Here is a 19,541-nt window from a genome sequence, read left to right on the forward strand (position 1 = left end):
TGTCTGGGCCATAACTTTGACATGCATGGTCTGATTTCAGAATAATTTCACGCAAATTATAAGCATAGATAGATGATGTGTCATGTGCAAAACCATTTCACTAGCTCAAAGGTCAAGGTCAGAGTCCTTGGTTGAACTTAGCCAATTTTCACTACATATATACTGATAATGTGGTCTTCGTGTCCTTGATAATGGGCATGTTAAGGTCACAAAATGAGCCAAGAGATCTGTCTGTCATACTTCATTTCTGGAGTATAACTTCAAAACAATTAAAGTTATTGAATTGAAACTTAAGAGTCATGAAACCATGTACAGTGACAGGAAGCGGGGAGGTACTGGTGTCTTCAGGACACACAGCTAGTTCTTTTAAATAATGTCAAGTCACAACAACATGCTTTAAATAATTTTCTAATGGAGTGTAACATATTTATAAAAAATAAAACTTATTTTGGTGTGATTCTCTGCCAGTTTTAATAATTATTTGTGTTATTTATATTATGAATGAGAATTTCCCGTTTTAAAAGGACGTACCCCTGTTACCCCGGTACCCCAAAATTGAAAAAAAACAACTGGTATATGTGTATAAAAAGATAAATTTTAAGATGATAGCCAAATGCCAGAGTTCCTTCTGTGAGGTTTTACTTGCATTTTTCTATGAGAAATTAATTATATTTCTTTGTTGTTTCAGATGGTGCTAAATTGAACTACTTACCCTGAAAGATGAAAGAAAACGAGGAGTCACCACCATATAAACTGATGGAGAATATTCCATTTCAGCATGTGTCAATGAGCATGTATTACAAACTCGCTAACAAACTTGATCCAGATAGCTCAGTCGTTGGCAATAATTGGCGCTTGTTAGCAGAGAAATTGGGATACTCGACTGAAAATATATTTGTGAGTATTACATGTAAATAGGAAAGTGAAGAATTAGAGTGCAGCAACACTGATTTTAAGTCTGAACTTAGATGGTAATACTCTAGAGAATCAATTTAGTTTTATAGGAAGTAATGCTCAGCTATTTCTTAGTAAAAGTTACTCACATATTTCTTAGTAAAGGTTACTCACATTGAGCTGCTGTTTGTAGAGACCATGCTTCAAGTTTGAAACTTATTAGAATTAGTCAGAATGTTTGTCTTGATTATCTATAGGTCAAGTTCGAATCTCGGTCATGTGGGGTCAAAAACTAGGTCAGCCGGGCAGATCAAAGGAAACGCTTGTGAACATTCTAGAGACCACAGTTGTGATCCAATGAAATTTGGGCCGAATGTTCGTCTTGATGATCTCTAGGCCAAGATCAAATCTGGGTCATGTTGGTTAAAAAAACTAGGTCAGTAGGCAAGATCAAAGGAAAAGCTTGTGAACACTCTAGACGCCCAATTTGTGACCAAATCTTTATGAAACTTAGTCAGAATCTTTGTCTTGATGATTTCTAGGTCAAATTTGAATCTGGGTCATGTTGGGTCAAAAACTAGGTCACCCTTTCAAAACAAAGGAAAAGCTTGTGAATACTTTAGAGGTCACAGTTGTGACTCTAGCTTTTTGAAACTGGGTCAGAATGTTTGTCTTAATGATTTCTAGGTCAAGTTTGAAACTGGGTCATGTGGGATCAAAAACTAGGTCACTAGGCCAGATCAAACGGAAATCTTGCCAACATTCTAGAGACCACAATTCAAGTTTGAAACTCATTAGAATTAGTCAGAATGTTTGTCTTCATTATCTATAGGTCAAGTTCGAATCTGGGTCATGTGGGGTCAAAAACTAGGTCACCTGGTCAAATCAAAGGAAAAGCTTGTGAACACTCTAGAAACCACAGTTGTGACCCAGTCTTTAGGAAACTTGTCAGAATGTATGTCTTGATGATCTCTAGGCCAAGTTCGAACCTGTGTCATGTGGGGTCAAAAACTAGGTCAGTAGACTAGATCAAAGGAAGAACTTGTGAACACTCTAGAGGCCAATATTTGACTCAATCTTTATGAAATTTGGTCAGAATGTTTGTCTTGATGATCTCTAGGTCAAGTTTGAATTTAGGTCATGTGGGGTCAAAAACTAGGTCAGGCCAGATCAAAGGAAAAGCGTGTGAATACTCTAGAGGTCACAGTTTTGACCCAATATTTATGAAACTTTGTCAGAATGTTTGCCTTGATGATCTCTAGGTCAGTTTTGAAACTGGGTCATGTAGGGTCAAAAAATAGGTCAGTAGGCCAGATCAAAGGAAAAGCTTGTGAACAGTCTATAGGCCACAGTTGTGACTCAATCTTTATGAAACTTGGTCAGAATGTTTGTCTTGATGATCTCTAGGTCCAGTTTTAATCTGGGTCATTTATGATCAAAAACTAGGTCACATGGTCAAATCAAAGGCAAATTTTGTGAATACTTTAAAGGCTACCGTTGTGACTCAATCTTTATGAAACTTGGTCAGAGTGTTTGTCTTGATGATCTCTAGGTTAAATTCGAAACTGGCTCATGTGGGGTAAAAAACAAGGTCAGTAGGCCAGATCAACTCTGGTGAGCGATATATAGGGCCATCATGGCCCTCTTGTTTGAAAATCAGTTTAGTATGACCAAAGTTAATTCCCTTTGATTATTAAGAAACTGCAATTATTGTCCTTCCACAGCTATTTCTTGGTGATTGTTAGTTAGTTTGATAATTTTGTAATTGGTGTGTAAATATGTATTCATTTAGTGCTGACACAGTGCAATGGTTTAGAAAACCAGAATAGTTGGACCAGATTTACTGCCATTTAATCAATGAATAAACAGCAACTTTTGTCTTTGCACAACAATATCTTGTTAATGGGTAGCCAGTTTAAGTTGATATTTGGTGTATGCAGAGCTAATATGCCACAGTTGTTTTGAAAATTATAATAGTTGGAAACTCCAATTTTTGTCCATCCATATTTATTAGCTCACCTGTCACGAAGTGACAAGGTGAGCTTTTGTGATCGCGCAGCGTCCGTCGTCCGTCCGTGCGTAAACTTTTCCTTGTGACATCTCTAGAGGTCACAGTTTTCATGGGATCTTTATGAAAATGGGACAGAATGTTCATCTTGGTAAATTCTAGGTCAAGTTCGAAACTGGGTCACGTGCGGCCAAAAATTAGGTCAGTAGGTCTAAACATAGAAAAACCTTGTGACCACTCTAGAGGCCATAATTTTCAATGGATCTTCATGAAAATTGCAGAATGTTCACCTTGATGATTTCTAGGTCAAGTTCGAAACTAGGTCATGTGCCGTCAAAAACTAGGTCAGTAGGTCTAAAAATAGAAAAACCTTGTGACCTCTCTAGAGGCCATATATACATAAGATCTTCATGAAAATTGGTCAGAATGTTCACCTTGATGATATCTAGGTCAAGTTCGAAACTGGGTTACTTGCTATCAAAAACTAGGTCAGTAAGTCTAAAAATAGAAAAACCTTGTGACCTCTCTAGGGGCCATATATTTCACAAGATCTTCATGAAAATTTGTCAGAATGTTCACCTTGATGATATCTAGATCAAGTTCGAAACTGGGTCACGTGCCTTCAAAAACTAGGTCAGTAGGTCTAAAAATAGAAAAACCTTGTGACCTTTCTAGAGGCCATATATTTCATAAGATCTTCATGAAAATTGGTCAGAATGTTCACCTTGATGATATCTAGGTCAGCTTCGAAACTGGGTCACGTGCCTTCAAAAACTAGGTCAGTAGGTCTAAAAATAGAAAAACCTTGTGACCTCTCTAGAGGCCAAATATTTTACAAGATCTTTATGAAAATTGGTCAGAATGTTCACCTTGATGAGATCTAGGTCAGGTTTGAAACTGGGTCACTTGTCCTCAAAAACTAGGTCAGTAGGTCAAAAAATAGAAAAACCTTGTGACCTCTCTAGAGGCCATATATTTCACAAGATCTGTATGAAAGTTGGTCAGAATGTTCACCTTGATGATATCTAGGTCAAGTTCGAAACTGGGTCACTTGCCTTAAAAAACTAGGTCAGTAGGTCAAATAATAAAAAAACTTGTGACCTCTCTAGAGGCCATACTTTTCATGGGATCTGTATTAAAGTTGGTCTGACTGTTCATCTTGATGACATCTAGGTCAGGTTTGAAACTGGGTCAACTGCGGTCAAAAACTAGGTCAGTAGATCTAAAAATAGAAAAACCTTGTGACCTCTCTAGAGGCCATATATTTCTTGAGATCGTCATGAAAATTGGTCAGAATGTTCACCTTGATGATATCTAGGTCAAGTTCGAAAGTGGGTCACTTGCCATCAAAAACTAGGTCAGTAGGTTAAATAATAGAAAAACCTTGTGACCTCTCTAGAGGCCATATTTTTCATGGGATCTGTATGAAAGTTAATCTGAATGTTCATCTTGATGATATCTAGGTCAAGTTCGAAACTGGGTCACGTGCCTTCAAAACTAGGTCAGTAGGTCAAATAATAGAAAAACCTTGTGACCTCTCTAAAGGCCATATTTTTCATGGGATCTGTATGAAAGTTGGTCTAAATGTTCATCTTGATGATATCTAGGTCAGTTTCGAAACTGGGTCATGTGCGGTCAAAAACTAGATCAGTAGGTCTAAAAATAGAAAAACGTTATGACCTCTCTAGAGGCCATACTTGTGAATGGATGTCCATAAAAATTGGTCAGAATGTTCATCTTGATGATATCTAGGTCAGGTTCTAAAGTGGGTCATGTGCCTTCAAAAAGTAGGTCAGTAGGTCAAATACTGAAAAAACGTTGTGACCTCTCTAGAGGCCATATTTTTCATGGGATCTGTATGAAAGTTGGTCTGAATGTTTATCTTGATGATATATAGGTCAAGTTTGAAACTGGGTCAACTGCGTTCAAAAACTAGGTCAGTAGGTCTTGAAATAGAAAAACCTTGTGACCTCTCTAGAGGCCATACCCTTCAATGGATCTTCATGAAAATTGGTCAGATTGTTCACCTTGATGATATCTAGGTCAAGTTTGAAACTGGGTCACGTGCCTTAAAAAACTAGGTCAGTAGGTCAAATAATAAAAAAACTTGTGACCTCTCTAGAGGCCATACTTTTCATGGGATCTGTATGAAAGTTGGTCTGACTGTTCATCTTGATGACATCTAGGTCAGGTTTGAAACTGGGTCAACTGCGGTCAAAAACTAGGTCAATAAGTCGAAAATTATTAAAATCTTTTGACCTCTCTCTAGAGGCCATATTTTTCAATGGATCTTCATGAAAATTGATCTGAATGTTTACATTGTTGATGTCTAGGTCAGTTTCGAAACTGGGTCACGTGCGGTCAAAAACTAGGCCAGTAGGTATAAAAATAGAAAAACCTTGTGACGTCTCTAGAGACCATATTTTTCATGAGATTTTCATGAAAATTAGTGAGAATGTTCACCTTGATGATATCTAGATCAAGTTCAAAACAGGGTCTAGTACCTTCGAAAACTAGGTCAATAGGTCAAATAATAGAAAAACTTTGTGACCTCTCTTAGAGACCATATTTTTCAATGGATCTTCATGAAAATTGATCAGAATTTTTATCTTGATAATATCTAAATCAAGTTCAAAACTGGGTCACATGAGCTCAAAAACTAGGTCACTATGTCAAATAATAGAAAAAACGACGTCATACTCAAAACTGGGTCATGTGGGAAGAGGTGAGCGATTCAGGACCATCATGGTCCTCTTGTATTTTAGTAATGGTTAGTCTCATTGAGTTGATACATATATAACCGAGCTCCAATTTTGGTCAGGGAATTAGCTAGTAACAGGTTGTAGAGTTTTTTTCTTTTATTTCATTCTAAATAATTTATCTCTTCTCAATAATTCCAATTCTTAGTACATAATATTTTCCAAAGTATTTCTTGCCTAAAATCTTAAAATATCAATTTTGACTGCTTGGTGCCTAAAACAAAACTCAAATTATAACTGACTTTTACCCTAACCTCTTCTTTTAATTTTCCTCCAAACTCTCCCACATATTCGTTCAGGACCACTTCATACTTCAACAAATCATATCACACATGCATACATTAAAAGCTGACCAGTACTTGTCTATCATAATTGATTCCATTGACTTATCAGTTACTGATATCAATAAACACTTACTAATTAAATCTTACCATATCAAATTATGTCTCTAATATCTTTTAAAGTAGTAGACCAAATCAAATGAACATGAAGATTCTGACAAAATACTTACCGGGAAGGCCTGACTGGGACTTGAATCCAGAACCTCTCTCACCTATGACGTGCACTCCACCATACAGCTATATCAGTTTCTATAGCTAGGTAGTGTTAGTGCACCCTTATACTCTACCCCACTACGATAAGTGAACTAGAATAATTTTGTCACAATGACATGTTAAGATTACTACGGAGCTCTGGTTTATTGAGTTCATTAACTACATGTAAAAACAAAAAAAATAAAGTCTAGCTTTTTCCAACATTACTAATTTGTCAAAATTGCCCAAAACTCTGACTTGTTTTTTAGAGTGTTAACTTACTAACTGGCAGTTCCAGTAAAATATAACATTTTCTGAATCCTTTATATTTGCTGTTTTAATATCAGGCAAATGGCAAAGACAGTGACCTTTGTCCAAATTTCAACAATCACTTTAAGTTTTGATAGGGTTCCAATTGTCAAAAAATTACTGTTACAAACTAATTACCTCCCTGCATCACAAAGACTTTAAGTCATTAGCATTCACTGTCAATCAGTATTATGACTAAGATGGACTGTCATACATTCATTCCTAGATATAAAGTCCATTAATCATATTTACTTGTTTTCAGTGCACATATAAACGGAAGTCCATTACCAAAATCAAAGTATGCAAAGAACTCTTTGTGTGGTCACTTTTTGATGCAAATGTTTGTTTATATTCATGACTGTTTCCATGCAAAATAATATTGTAAGAATCTACCTAATGGTATCACAGTTATTGCCCCTGATTTGGTTAAAAGGATCACTTTTGCTAGTATGTGAAAATTATTTTTAAATGTTTTGTATTAACTAGAGGATGCTTTTCAGCAAATCGAATTTGATTCTTCATTTTGAGTTATTTCCCTTTAATTAAATAGAAAGTGCAATATCTGACCCACCAAATTGAATTGATTGAGTTATCTGAGTAATTTCCTATACTAGTAGATACATCACAGCAGATATCTTCTAAACTGTCCTAATTGTATGGCAGTTACAGCACCTGAAATGGTTATATAAGAAAAACAGCTTTTTACCTACAAGTCTGTATATATTTAATGACCAAATCAGCAGTGGCTTCATTTTCTTTAACTATTTGGACCAGAAATTTCATCAGGGGGGAGAGGGTAAGAAGAATTTGAATTTGCTCGTTGTTGTTGGTTTTTAGCTCAACTAAACCAAATATATGGAGAGCTAACATATTTGCCCCAGTGTTGGTGTGGGGTCAGCATCTACATGTACACCTCAGTTAAAAGTTTTGATGCACTTCCACTTTATCTCTGTTATTACTTGATAGATTTGCTCTAGACATAAAATAGTTATTTTTCATCATCACCCACATATAACATATGGGCAATATTCCTTGAATTATCTCCCTTTTACTTAAAATTTCAGATTAGGTTTCGTGCACTTTCACTCTATCTCTGTTGTTTCAGAATGGATTTGATTCAAGGTTAAAATATTCTGCCACATCATCAAACACATCATTTGACACAAGGTCTATAACTCATCTGGGGTTAAAAACTAGGTCACTTGGTCAAGTCTTAAACACTCAGAAGACCACATTTCTGCTTGAATTTCATTAGACATAGTCAGAATGGTTGTCAGTATAAAATCTATGGTAAATTTTTTGCTAGATCATCTTATGTCTAAAACAGGGTCAGTAGTCCACCCGCATAGCTCAATAGGGAGAACGCAGATCTAAGGATCTCGCGGTCGTGAGTTCGATCCCCGGCCGATGTGTATGTTCTCCGTGACGATTTGATAAAAGGCATTGTGTCTGACATCAATTGTCCTCCACCTCTGATTCATGTGGGGAAGTTGGCAGTTGGTAGTTGCGGAGAACAGGTTTGTACTGGTATAGAATCCAGGAACACCGGTTAGGTTAACTGCCCGTCGTTACATAACTGAAATACTGTTGAAAAACGGCATTAAACCCAAAACAAACAAACAGACAAAACAGGGTCATGCAGTAGGCTAAATTTTAGGAAAACCTTGTTAACAGTTTAGAAGCCATATTTTCTACCCAGTGTTTAAGAAACTTGTTCACATTGTCTTTAATCTAGGTTCAAGTCATCTCCAGTCAAAAACAGCATCATCTTCATGATTTTTTAGCCTACCATCATCAGATGGTGGACTATTCAAATCACTCTGCGTTCGTGGTCCGTTGTCCTTTCGTTAACAATTTCTCATTATCGCATCTCCTCACAAACTACTGGGGGAATTTTGACCAAACTTTGTCAGAATGATGTATTGGTACCCTAGTTGTGTCCCCTGAAAATCAGACTGGTTCAACTATTTTTGAGTGAGTTATGGCCCTTTGTTTTTTTTTATAATTTACATAGATTTATACAGGGAAAAACTTTGAAAATCTTCTTGTCAAAAACCACAGGGCCTAGGGCTTTGATATTTAGTACAGTCTAACCTGTACTAACGGTCACGTACTCCGATCAGCGGTCACCTCCGTTCAGCGGCCATTTTATGACGCCCCCGACGGATTTTCCTCTATTTTATCACTTTATTCAGCGGCCACCTGCCATCCGCGGCCAGTGGCCACCGAAATTGCCTCCCGACCGCCGTATTTGACCCCTTTCAGCGGCCAATTTTCTTCCAAAATCAATTATTTTTAGGCAATAATCGCCGAAGATACACGATTTTTGAGAAGCACGTGATTGCTAAGTTTCGCTTGACCACCACAAGAACGACAAAATGACATGAGCTTCTCAATTAAAACTGATAACCAAAGGTGTAATCCCCGTTTTGTTATGATCAAATGGCCAGTAATTGTCGGCAATTAGCTTGTCACCTCGTGTCAATTTTGTTGTTCACAGTTTGACCTCGGTTAAAGATAATACTCGATAACTAACTAGTAGCATAATATTTGTGATTTTTTAGCTCATCTGATTTTTTGAAAAAAAATGATGAGTTATTGTCATCACTTGAGCGGTTGTCGGCGTCAGCGTCGGCGTCTGTATCGGCGTTGCCTGGTTAAGTTTTATGTTTAGGTCAACTTTTCTCCTAAACTATCAAAGCTATTGCTTTGAAACTTGGCATACTTGTTCACCATCATAAGCTGACCCTGTATAGCAAGAAACATAACTCCATCCTGCTTTTTGCAAGATTTATGGCCCCTTTTGGACTTAGAAAATATAAAATTTCTTGGTTGTTTTATGTTTAGGTCAACTTTTCTCCTAAACTATCAAAGCTATTGCTTTGAAACTTGGAATTCTTGTTCACCATCATAAGCAGACCCTGTACATCAAGAAACATAACTCCATCCTGCTTTTTGCAAGAATTATTGCCCCTTTTGGACTTAGAAAATCAGTTTTCTTGGTTAAGTTTTATGTTTAGGTCAGCTTTTCTCCTAAACTATCAAAGCTATTGCTTTAAAACTTGCAACAGTTTTTCACCATCATAAGCTGACCCAGTACAGCAAGAAACATAACTCCATCCTGCTTTTTGCAAGATTTATGGCCCCTTTTGGACTTAGAAAATATCAGATTTCTTAGTTAAGTTTTATGTTTAGGTCAATTTTTTCTCTTAAACTATCAAAGCTATTGCTTTGAAACTTGCAACAGTTGTTCACCATCATAAGCTGACCCTGTACAGCAAGCAACTTAACTCCATCCTGCTTTTTGCAATAATTATTGCCCCTTTTGGACTTAGAAAATCATTTTCTTGGTTGAGTATTATGTTTAAGTCAACTTTTCTCATAAACTATCAAAGCTATTGCTTTAAAACTTGCAACAGTTTTTCACCATCATAAGCTGACACTATACATCAAGAAACATAACTCCATCCTGCTTTTTGCAAGAATGATGGCCCTTTTTAGACTTAGAAAATCATGGGTAGGACAATATTTCTATTATACAAAAAAAATCAGATGAGTGTCAGCACCCGCAAGGCGGTGCTCTTGTTATACTTCTGTCATCAAAATACTATTAAATTTAGACGAAATTAATTGTGTTTGAAAAAAAAAAATAAACCACTCCATCTTTTACCGAACGTAACGGCAATCGTAGATTTTAGCGTAGACAATAAGCGCGGAGAGTAGCTTCCCTTACCAAAATGGCGAAAATTGTAAACAAACTTGTTTTGAAGTTGGAAAATTGTCTGTAACAATTTTTGTAGTAAAAAATCACGCCGGAATTTTAGATTGCTAAGAAGACCATTCGTATTGCGAAGGCAAATGCACGTCATTGTATCCTGGTAAAATAATAATGGGAAACCCCCAAAAAATGGGCCTAAAGGCGATTTACGTAAGACATAGCGAAATTGTTTGTTTCAATGAAGTCTAAGTTAAGATGGATACTAGGTCATCAGGGGTAAGGACTTGGTCAGGAGAAAATAAATGCCCACCTACACCTAGTACAACTCATAAAGTGACAATTAGAATACAAAACATTCACCAAGACACTTGTAAAATACATGTATATCATAATTTCACAGAATGCACTTTACCGCCTCGGTAGCCTAGTGGTAGAGCAGGTATCATGCCACGTGTCTACGGCGTGATATACCAGTGAGGCAGCACTATAAAGTTGGGCATTGTGCTCACTGCTACAAGTAGACACCATTGTTTATATGACTGAAAAATTGTTGAGAAAGACGTTAAACCCGAACACACACACACACACACAGAATGCACTTTATATTATTGCTTGATTTTGACACAAATTTCATGATTGTCCAATTGTGTCTTTTTAGCCTCATTGAATCTTATATGTTTCATTCCATACACATTCTTAACCTGAATGCAATGCCACTGTTCAAAGCTGATGATTCATTTACCAATTCTTATTAAGGGTAATTACAATGTTGTTTATAGAATATAAAATGAGGTTTGGAAATGATTTAAATGTATATGTTTAGTATCTTCTGAACTTCCCCCACCACCTCATGTGTTGGCATACTTCCCCCGCCACCTCATGTGTTGGCATACTTCCCCCGCCACCTCATGTGTTGGCATACTTCCCCCGCCACCTCATGTGTTGGCATACTTCCCCCGCCACCTCATGTGTTGGCATACTTCCCCCGCCACCTCATGTGTTGGCATACTTCCCCCGCCACCTCATGTGTTGGCATACTTCCCCTGCCACCTCATCTGTTGGCATACTTCCCCCACCACCTCATGTGTTGGCATACTTCCCCCGCCACCTCATGTGTTGGCATACTTCCCCCGCCACCTCATGTGTTGGCATACTTACCCCGCCACCTCATGTGTTGGCATACTTCCCCCGCCACCTCATGTGTTGGCATACTGCCTTCAGCCTTTGAACTTTCCCCACCACCTCATGTGTTGGCATACTTCCCCACCACCTCATGTGTTGGCATACTGCCTTCAGACTTCATGGGACGATTGCCTGTGGTTTCTTGTTGACCATAGGTTAAAATCTCACGACTGAAAACTGAGTTTACTTCACTTACTAGTAGTTATTGCCTGTGATAAACAGATTACCCCATATATATTTATTTTGGTCAGTAGGTCAAAGTTCAAGGTCAAAATGACGTTGAAATGGAAAATCGTTTCTGATTAGTATTTGTGGCATTGCTTTCAAGGTCATAGTGACCTTGAGATTGAAAACTGTTTCCGATTTGGGCCAATGGCCTTCAAACCTCATAGAATGATTGCCTGTAGTCATTGCCTGTAGTCAGTAGATTGACCCTATTGTTTTTAGGATTGGTTGGTCAAAGGTCAAGGTAACAGCATTCACATACCCAATTGACAGGCCATCATTTACAAATTTGTTAAAGACCCACCACGACCTAGTGACCTACTTTTTTCACCCACAAAAACTTCATGAAAATCATTCTTATAGTACAGGTAATATACAGCTATACTACAAGTTTTCAAGTGGACAATTTAGGCCCTTCCTGAATAAATGTGTTTTCACAACTTTATCTTCAAACTTATTCAGTCAATCTCTTTTCAGCATAGTTTTAAGAATATAGATGAATAACTGTCTTACACTGTAGAAACAAAATTTGATTGAAATTTAACTAAATACACTGATTTATGTACATATTGCTACATTAATTCAATAAAATGTTAAGACATTTAACACATTGTCTTGGCCTAATATTATGACACTGTCAGTTTGAAACTAAATTCTTGTATATCTCATATTTTTCATGCAAATCATATATGATTACCATAGTGGAAATACAGTTATTTTGTGGTGCCTCTTTAGTTTTAATTATATATGTACAGTAAATCAGTGACATTTACCGCATGACATATTGTGTTGTTGTAAAGATAGTGTTATACAGCTTTGAGTGGCCTAACAGCTATCAAGCAGTGTTTTTAAAGATTATTTCCTTGTTTTCAAGTTGATCTTTCCCAGAACTGTAACTGTATATGATTTAATAGTCTGTAGTGCTCAAAATTATTGCACTTGTTCAGAAAATAACAGAGTATATTATTACCACAGAGTTTTGATGCAGTTCAATAAAATTTAATAGGCTGAATTGAATAACGCTTTGTTTGGAGGATAGTTATGTCTCCCCCCACCCCCCACTGGGGGAGACATAATTACTGTTTTTGCCCTGTCCATCCATCCATCTGTTGCAGTTCATTTCCAATAATTAACTGGAGAACCATTTAACCTAGAACCTTCAAACTTCATAGGGTGGCAGGGCTTATGGTGTAGATGACCCCTATTGTTTTTGGGTCACTCCATTAAAGATCAAGGTCAGAGGGGCCTGAACATGTAAAACCATTTACGATCAATAACTTGAGAACCACTTGACCCAGAATGTTGAAACTTCACAGGATGATTGGACATGCAGAGTAGATGACCCCTATTGATTTTGGGGTCACTCTGTTAAAGGTCACAAGGGCCTGAACATAGAATATCATTTCAAATCATTAACTTTAGAAACACTTGACCCAGAATGTTGAAACTTCATAGGATGATCGGACATGCATACTAAATGACCCCTATTGATTTTGGGTTCACTCAATTAAAGGTCAAGGACACAGCCGCCAGAACATGGAAATCCATTTCTGTCAGTAATTTTACTTAGAACCTTCAAATTTCATAGGTTGATAGGACTTACAGTGTCACTCCATCACAGGGGCAATCTATCTGTCACACTTCATTTTTGATCAATAACTGGAGAACCATTTGACCTTGGACCTTCAGACTTCATAGGTCGATAGTGCTTATGGAGTAGATGACTCCTATTGTTTTGCCCCCCCCCCATGAGTGGTGGGGGTTTATAGATTTGCTCTTGTCCATCCGTCTGTCCTTCCTTCCGTCCGCCTGTCCGAAGTTCATGACATGCCTAGCTCAAAAAGTGTTCAATATAAATTGATGAAACCTTGCATGATATGAACTTGCGCACCTCCTATTTTTCTTCTGGCTCCTCCCCCTATTTCCAGAGTTATGGCCCCTGAAATAGTCAAAAATGCACATTTTCACCTTGTGACATGCATAGCTCAAAAAGTATTTGATATAGATTCATGAAACCTTGCATGAGTCTTAATCATGATATGAACTTGCGCACCTCCTATTTTTCATCTGGGTCCCCTCCCTATTTTCAGAGTTATGGCCCCTGAAATAGTCAAAAATGCACATTTTCACCTTGTGATGCGCCTAGCTCAAAAAGTATTTTTCGTCTGGCTCTGCCCCCTATTTTCAGAGTTATGGCCCCTGAAATAGTAAAAAATGAACATTTTCACCTTGTGACACGCCTAGCTCAAAAAGTATTTGATATAGGTTCATGAAACCTTGCATGAGTCTTAATCATGATATGAACTTGCGCACCTTCTATATTTGATTTGGGTCTGCCCGCTATTTTTAGAGTTATGGCCCCTGAAATAGTCAAAAATGCACATTTTCACCTTGTGACGCGCCTAGCTCAAAAAGTTTTTCATATAAATTGAATAAATCTTGCATGAGTCTTTATCATGAAATGAACTTGCGCACCTCCTATTTTTCGTCTGGCTCTGCCCCCTATTTTTAGATTTATGGCCCCTGAAATAGTAAAAAATGCACATTTTCACCTAGTGACATGCCTAGCTCAAAAAGTTTTTAATATAGATTCATGAAACCTTGCATGAGTCTTAATAATGATACGAACTTGCCCACCTTCTATTTTTCATTTGGGTCCGCCCCCTATTTTCAGAGTTATGGCCCCTGAAATAGTAAAAAAATGCACATTTTCACCTTGTGACGCACCTAGCTCAAAAAGTATTAAATATATATGGTTGAAAACTTGCATAAGTCTTTATCATGATATGAACTTGCACATCTCTTATATTTTGGCTGGCTCCACTCCCTATTTTTAGATGATTTTTTCTGATCGCTCGATGTCCGGCGTCCGTTGTCTGTTGTCTGTCGTCCGTCAACATTTGGCTTGTGTATGCGATAGAGGCGTTATTTTTCAACTTATCTTCATGAAATTTTGTCCGAATGATAACCTTGATGAAGTCTAGACCAAGTTCAAAAATGGGTTGTGTATGCGATAGAGGCTGTATTTTTCAACTTATCTTCACAAAGTTTTGTCCAAATGATAACCTTGATGAAATCTAGGCCAAGTTCGAAAATGGGTTATCTGGAGTCAAAAACTAGGTCACTAGGTCGAATCAAAGAAAAACCTTTTGTATGCGATAGAAGCTGTATTTTTCAGTTGATCTTCATGAATTTTGGTCAGAATGATTTCCTTGATGAAGTTCCAAATCAAAGAAAAACCTTGTGTATGCGATAGGAGCTGCATTTTACACCGGATCTTCATGAATTCATGAAATTTAATCAGAATGTTTGTCTATATGAAATCTAGGTGGATTTTGAATATGGATCATCTAGGATTAAAAAGTAGATCACTAGGTCAAATTAAAGAAAAACCTTGTGTATGCAATAGGGGCTTCATTTTACACTGGATATTTATAGAATTTAGTCACTAGAATGCTTGCCTTGACAAAATCTAGGTCAAGTTAGAATATGGGTCATCTGTGGTCAAAAACAAGGTCACTAGGTCAAATCAAAGAAAAACCTTGTGTATGTGCTAGAGGCTGTATTTATCAATTGATCTTCATGAAATTTGGTCAGAAAGATTGCTTTGATCAAATCTAGATCAAGTTTGAATATGGGTCATCTGGGGTCAAAAAGTAGGTCACTAGTTAAAATCAAAGGAAAACCTTGTGTATGCGATAGAGGCTGTATTTTTCAATTGATCTTCCTGACATTAAGTCAGAATGATTTCCTTGATGAAATCTAGATAGAATTTGAATATGGGTCACCTAGGATCAAAAAGTAGGTCACTAAGTTAAATCAAAGAAAAACCTAGTGTATGCGATAGAGGCTGTATTTTTCAATTGATCTTCATGAAATTTGATCAGAATGATAGCCTTGATGAAATCTAGGTCAAGTTCAAATATGGGTCATCTGGGGTTAAAAACTAGGCCACTAGGTCAAATCAAAGAAAATACTTGTTTATACTCAAGATTTTTGCTCCAATTTTAATGATGATTGGTCAGAATATTTTTTTCCATGAAATCACTAGGTCAAACATGTTTACACTGTTATGGTGTGTTTCTCAGGTGAGCGACCTAGGGCCATCTTGGCCCTCTTGTTAAAGTTATGGCCCCTGAAATAGTAAAAAAAATTGCACATTTTCACCTAATTGTGCCTAGCTAAAGAAGTATTTGATGTAAATTCATGAAACCTTGCTTGAGTCTTTATCATGATGTGACCTTGCACACTTGGCATTCTTCTTGAGAATCTTAGAGCTTATTACAGAGTTACAGCCCTTGAAATAGCCAAAATAGTGGATTTTTTGTTTGTGATGCTCATAGCTCAAAAGTATATGGCCTAGAATAATGAATCCTTGTTATAAAATGTTTGTTGAGGCTATACCCCATTAAGACTGCAAACATTTGAATTATTTCCCCTTCTTTGTGACAAATGTACCAGTGGGGCCACACCCTGTGTCCTACAGACACATTCTAGTTTTTAATCCCCCGCCGTGGCGGAGGGATTATAGGAATGGTCTGCGTCCGTCCTTCCGTCCGTCCGTCCTTCCGTCCGTCCTTCCGTACTTCCGTCCTTCCGTCCGTAACAAATTCGTGTCCGGTCCATATCTCCTAAACCCCTTGAAGGATTTTCATGAAACTTGGGTCAAATGATCACCTCATCAAGACGATGTGCAGAACCCATGAGTCAGCCTTGTCGGTTCAAGGTCAAGGTCACAACTCAAGGTCAAAGGTTTGAGCCTGCCATTTTGTGTCCGCTCTATATCTCCTAAACCCCTTGAAGGAATTTCGTGAAACTTGGGTCAAATGATCACCTCATCAAGATGATGTGCAGAACCCATGAGTCAGCCATGCCGGCTCAAGGTCAAGGTCACAACTCAAGGTCAAAGGTTTGAGCCTTCCATTTTGTGTCCGCTCTATATCTCTTAAACCCCTTGAAGGAATTTTATAAAACTTGGGTCAAATGATCACCTCATCAAGACGATGTGCAGAACCCATGAGTCAGTCATGCCGGCTCAAGGTCAAGGTCACAACTTAGGGTCAAAGGTTTGAACCTTCCATTTTGTGTCCGCTCTATATCTCCTAAACCCCTTGAAGGATTTTCATCAAACTTGGGTCAAACGATCACCTCATCAAGGCGATGTGCAGAACTTATGAGTCAGCCATGTCAGCTCAAGGTCAAGGTCACAACTGAAGGTCAAAGGTTTTAGCCTTCCATTTCGTGTCCACTCTATATCTCCTAAACCCCTTGAAGGAATTTTATAAAACCTGGGTCAAATGATTACCTCATCAAGACGATGAGTCAACCATGCGAGCTCAAGGTCAAGGTCACAACTATGGGTCGAAGGTTTGAGCCTTCCATTTGGTGTCCACTCTGTATCTCCTTAACCCCTTGAAGGATTTTCATCAACCCCTTGAAGGATTTTCATCAAACTTGGGTCAAACGATCACCTCATCAAGGCGATGTGCAGAACTTATGAGTCAGCCATGTCAGCTCAAGGTCAAGGTCACAACTGAAGGTCAAAGGTTTGAGCCTTCCATTTCGTGTCCACTCTATATCTCCTAAACCCCTTGAAAGAATTTTATAAAACCTGGGTCAAATGATTACCTCATCAAGACGATGAGTCAACCATGCGAGCTCAAGGTCAAGGTCACAACTATGGGTCGAAGGTTTGAGCCTTCCATTTGGTGTCCACTCTGTATCTCCTTAACCCCTTGAAGGATTTTCATCAAACTTTGGTCAAATGATCACCTCATCAAGAACTCATGAGACAGCCATGTCAACTCAAAGTCAAGGTCACAACTGAAGGTCAAAGGTTTCAGCTCTGTATCTCCTAAACCCCTTGAAGGATTTTCATGAAACTTTGGTCAAATGATCACCTCATCAAGACGTTGTGCAGAATTCATGAGTCAGCCGTGTCAGTTCAAGGTCAAGGTCACAGCTAAAATCAAAGGTTTTACCCTTTCACTATCCATAGCAGTGGCGGGGGATTTAGCTGTCTTTCAGACTGCCTTGTTAAGATAAGGTGGTCAAAGGTCAGTGTTACAGCATTCACATACCCAGTTAACAGGCCATCATTTACAAATTATAAATTGTAATCATAAGTGTGCTTATTTATCGCATGACAGCCATATATTTTGATAAATTGGCACTCTTGTTAAAAAGATGGTGTTAAACAGCTTACTTTGACTGGCCTTACAGCTATCAGGTAGTGTTTTAAAAGATTATTTCCTTGTTTTCAGGTTGATTTAGCTCCAATTGAATAACTGAAACCCTTCCCAGAACTGTAACTGTATATGATTTAATAGTCTGTAGTGCTCAAAATTATTGCTTTTGTTCAGAAAATAACAGAGTATATTATTACCATAGAATTTTGATGCAGTTCAATAAAATTTAATAGGCTGAATTGAATAATGCTTTGTTTGGAGGATAGTTATGTCCCCCCCACCCTCTCCCCAGCCAACTGGGGGAGACATATTGTTTTCCCCTGTCTGTTCGTCCGTCCTTCTGTACGTCCGTCCATTACACAATAACTGGAGAACCGTTTGACCTAGAACCTACAAACTTCATAGGGTGGCAGGGCGTATGGAGTAGACGACCCTCTATTGTTTTTGGGTCACTCCATCAAAGGTCAAGGTCACAGGGGCCTCAACACGGAAAACCATTTCCGATCAATACCTTTAGAACCACTTGACCTAGAATGTTGAAACTACACAGGGTTATTGGACATGCAGAGTAGAATACCTCTAATGATTTTGGGGTCACTCTGTTAAAGGTCAAGGTCACAAGGGCCTGAACACGGAAAATCATTTCCAGTCAATAACTTGAGAACCCACTTGACAAAATGTTGAAATTTCTAGGTTTATTGGACTGCAGGTAGTGACCCTATTTTTTTTTGGGGTCACTCCATTAAAGGTAAAGGAACAGCCCAAAACAGGGAAATCCTTTTCCCGGTCGTTATTGATTCTTCCTTTTAGATACGTTTTGGGGGGACTGCGCTTTTCTACAAAAGCTTTCTAGTGACTGAGTTTTTTTTTTCCCCTTTAAATGTTTGGTTATTGTTGGTTGGTTGGTAAACATTTGTTTTCTGATCAAAAAATAGGAGGGTTTGGGTCTCACATAGTCTATAATAGTCAAATGCATAGAATGATTCCCTGTGGTCAGTGATTCCCTGGTTATTTCAGTGTTAGTAGGTAAAGGTTATAGTGATTTAAGACTAAAAAACAGTAACTTTTGCCATCGTGTTTGGGCTGTGATGAAAAGAAGCCTTTTAGATGTACGTCAAGGTCAAGGTTAGTGACTTGAAGTAAAAAAGGTTTTCCCTCATCTCTTAAGAGCCTTTTTTACCCGCTTTTGAGAAAAAGTGGCTATTGCACTGCGGGGGCAAGGGTTTTGTCGGCGTCGGATCCCCGTTGGTTTAAAGTTTTTGATAAAGTCAAATTCTCTTTATATAAAAAGCTTTGACTTGAAATTTAAAAATAGTTATTTTATCGAAGTCTACACCAGGAGAAAAAGCCCCCCATAACTTGATTTGAATTTTGACGAATTATGCCCCTTTTAACTTGTTTTTGTTTAAATTTTTTGTAAAAGTCAAATATCTCTGTTACTCTAAAAGCTTTTGACATGAAACTTAAAATACTTTTTTCCCATCAAAGTCTAACCCAGAAGAAACAATCCCAAAAAATTTGGTTTAAATTTTTTGACAGAATTACCCCCTTTTTATTTAAAATTTTTTTTTTAAAACATTTTTGATAAAGTAAAAATATCTCTGTTACTATTAAAGTTTTTGATTTAAAACTAAAAAACGTTTATACAATAAAAGTCTGCAAGAGCACAATTTTCCCCCAATCTGGTTTTAATTTTGACGAGTTATGCCCCCTTTTTAGTCACCT

The 19,541-nt window shown here is 37.7% G+C and overlaps 1 protein-coding gene across 1 annotated transcript in view; it reads left to right on the forward strand.

The window, feature by feature from the left end:
* The window catches only part of LOC123537344 (uncharacterized), a 57,960-nt gene that overhangs the window by 2,888 nt on the left and 35,531 nt on the right, over positions 1 to 19,541 (forward strand). The window contains exon 2 of the mRNA XM_045321028.2: positions 689 to 897. Within this exon, the coding sequence (XP_045176963.1) occupies positions 721 to 897 (177 nt within the window). The 5' untranslated portion in view covers positions 689 to 720. The remainder of the gene's footprint in view (positions 1 to 688; positions 898 to 19,541) is intronic.

The sequence above is a fragment of the Mercenaria mercenaria genome, chromosome 17 (assembly GCF_021730395.1).
Source record: "Mercenaria mercenaria strain notata chromosome 17, MADL_Memer_1, whole genome shotgun sequence".
In the NCBI taxonomy this organism is placed as follows: Eukaryota; Metazoa; Mollusca; class Bivalvia; order Venerida; family Veneridae; genus Mercenaria; species Mercenaria mercenaria.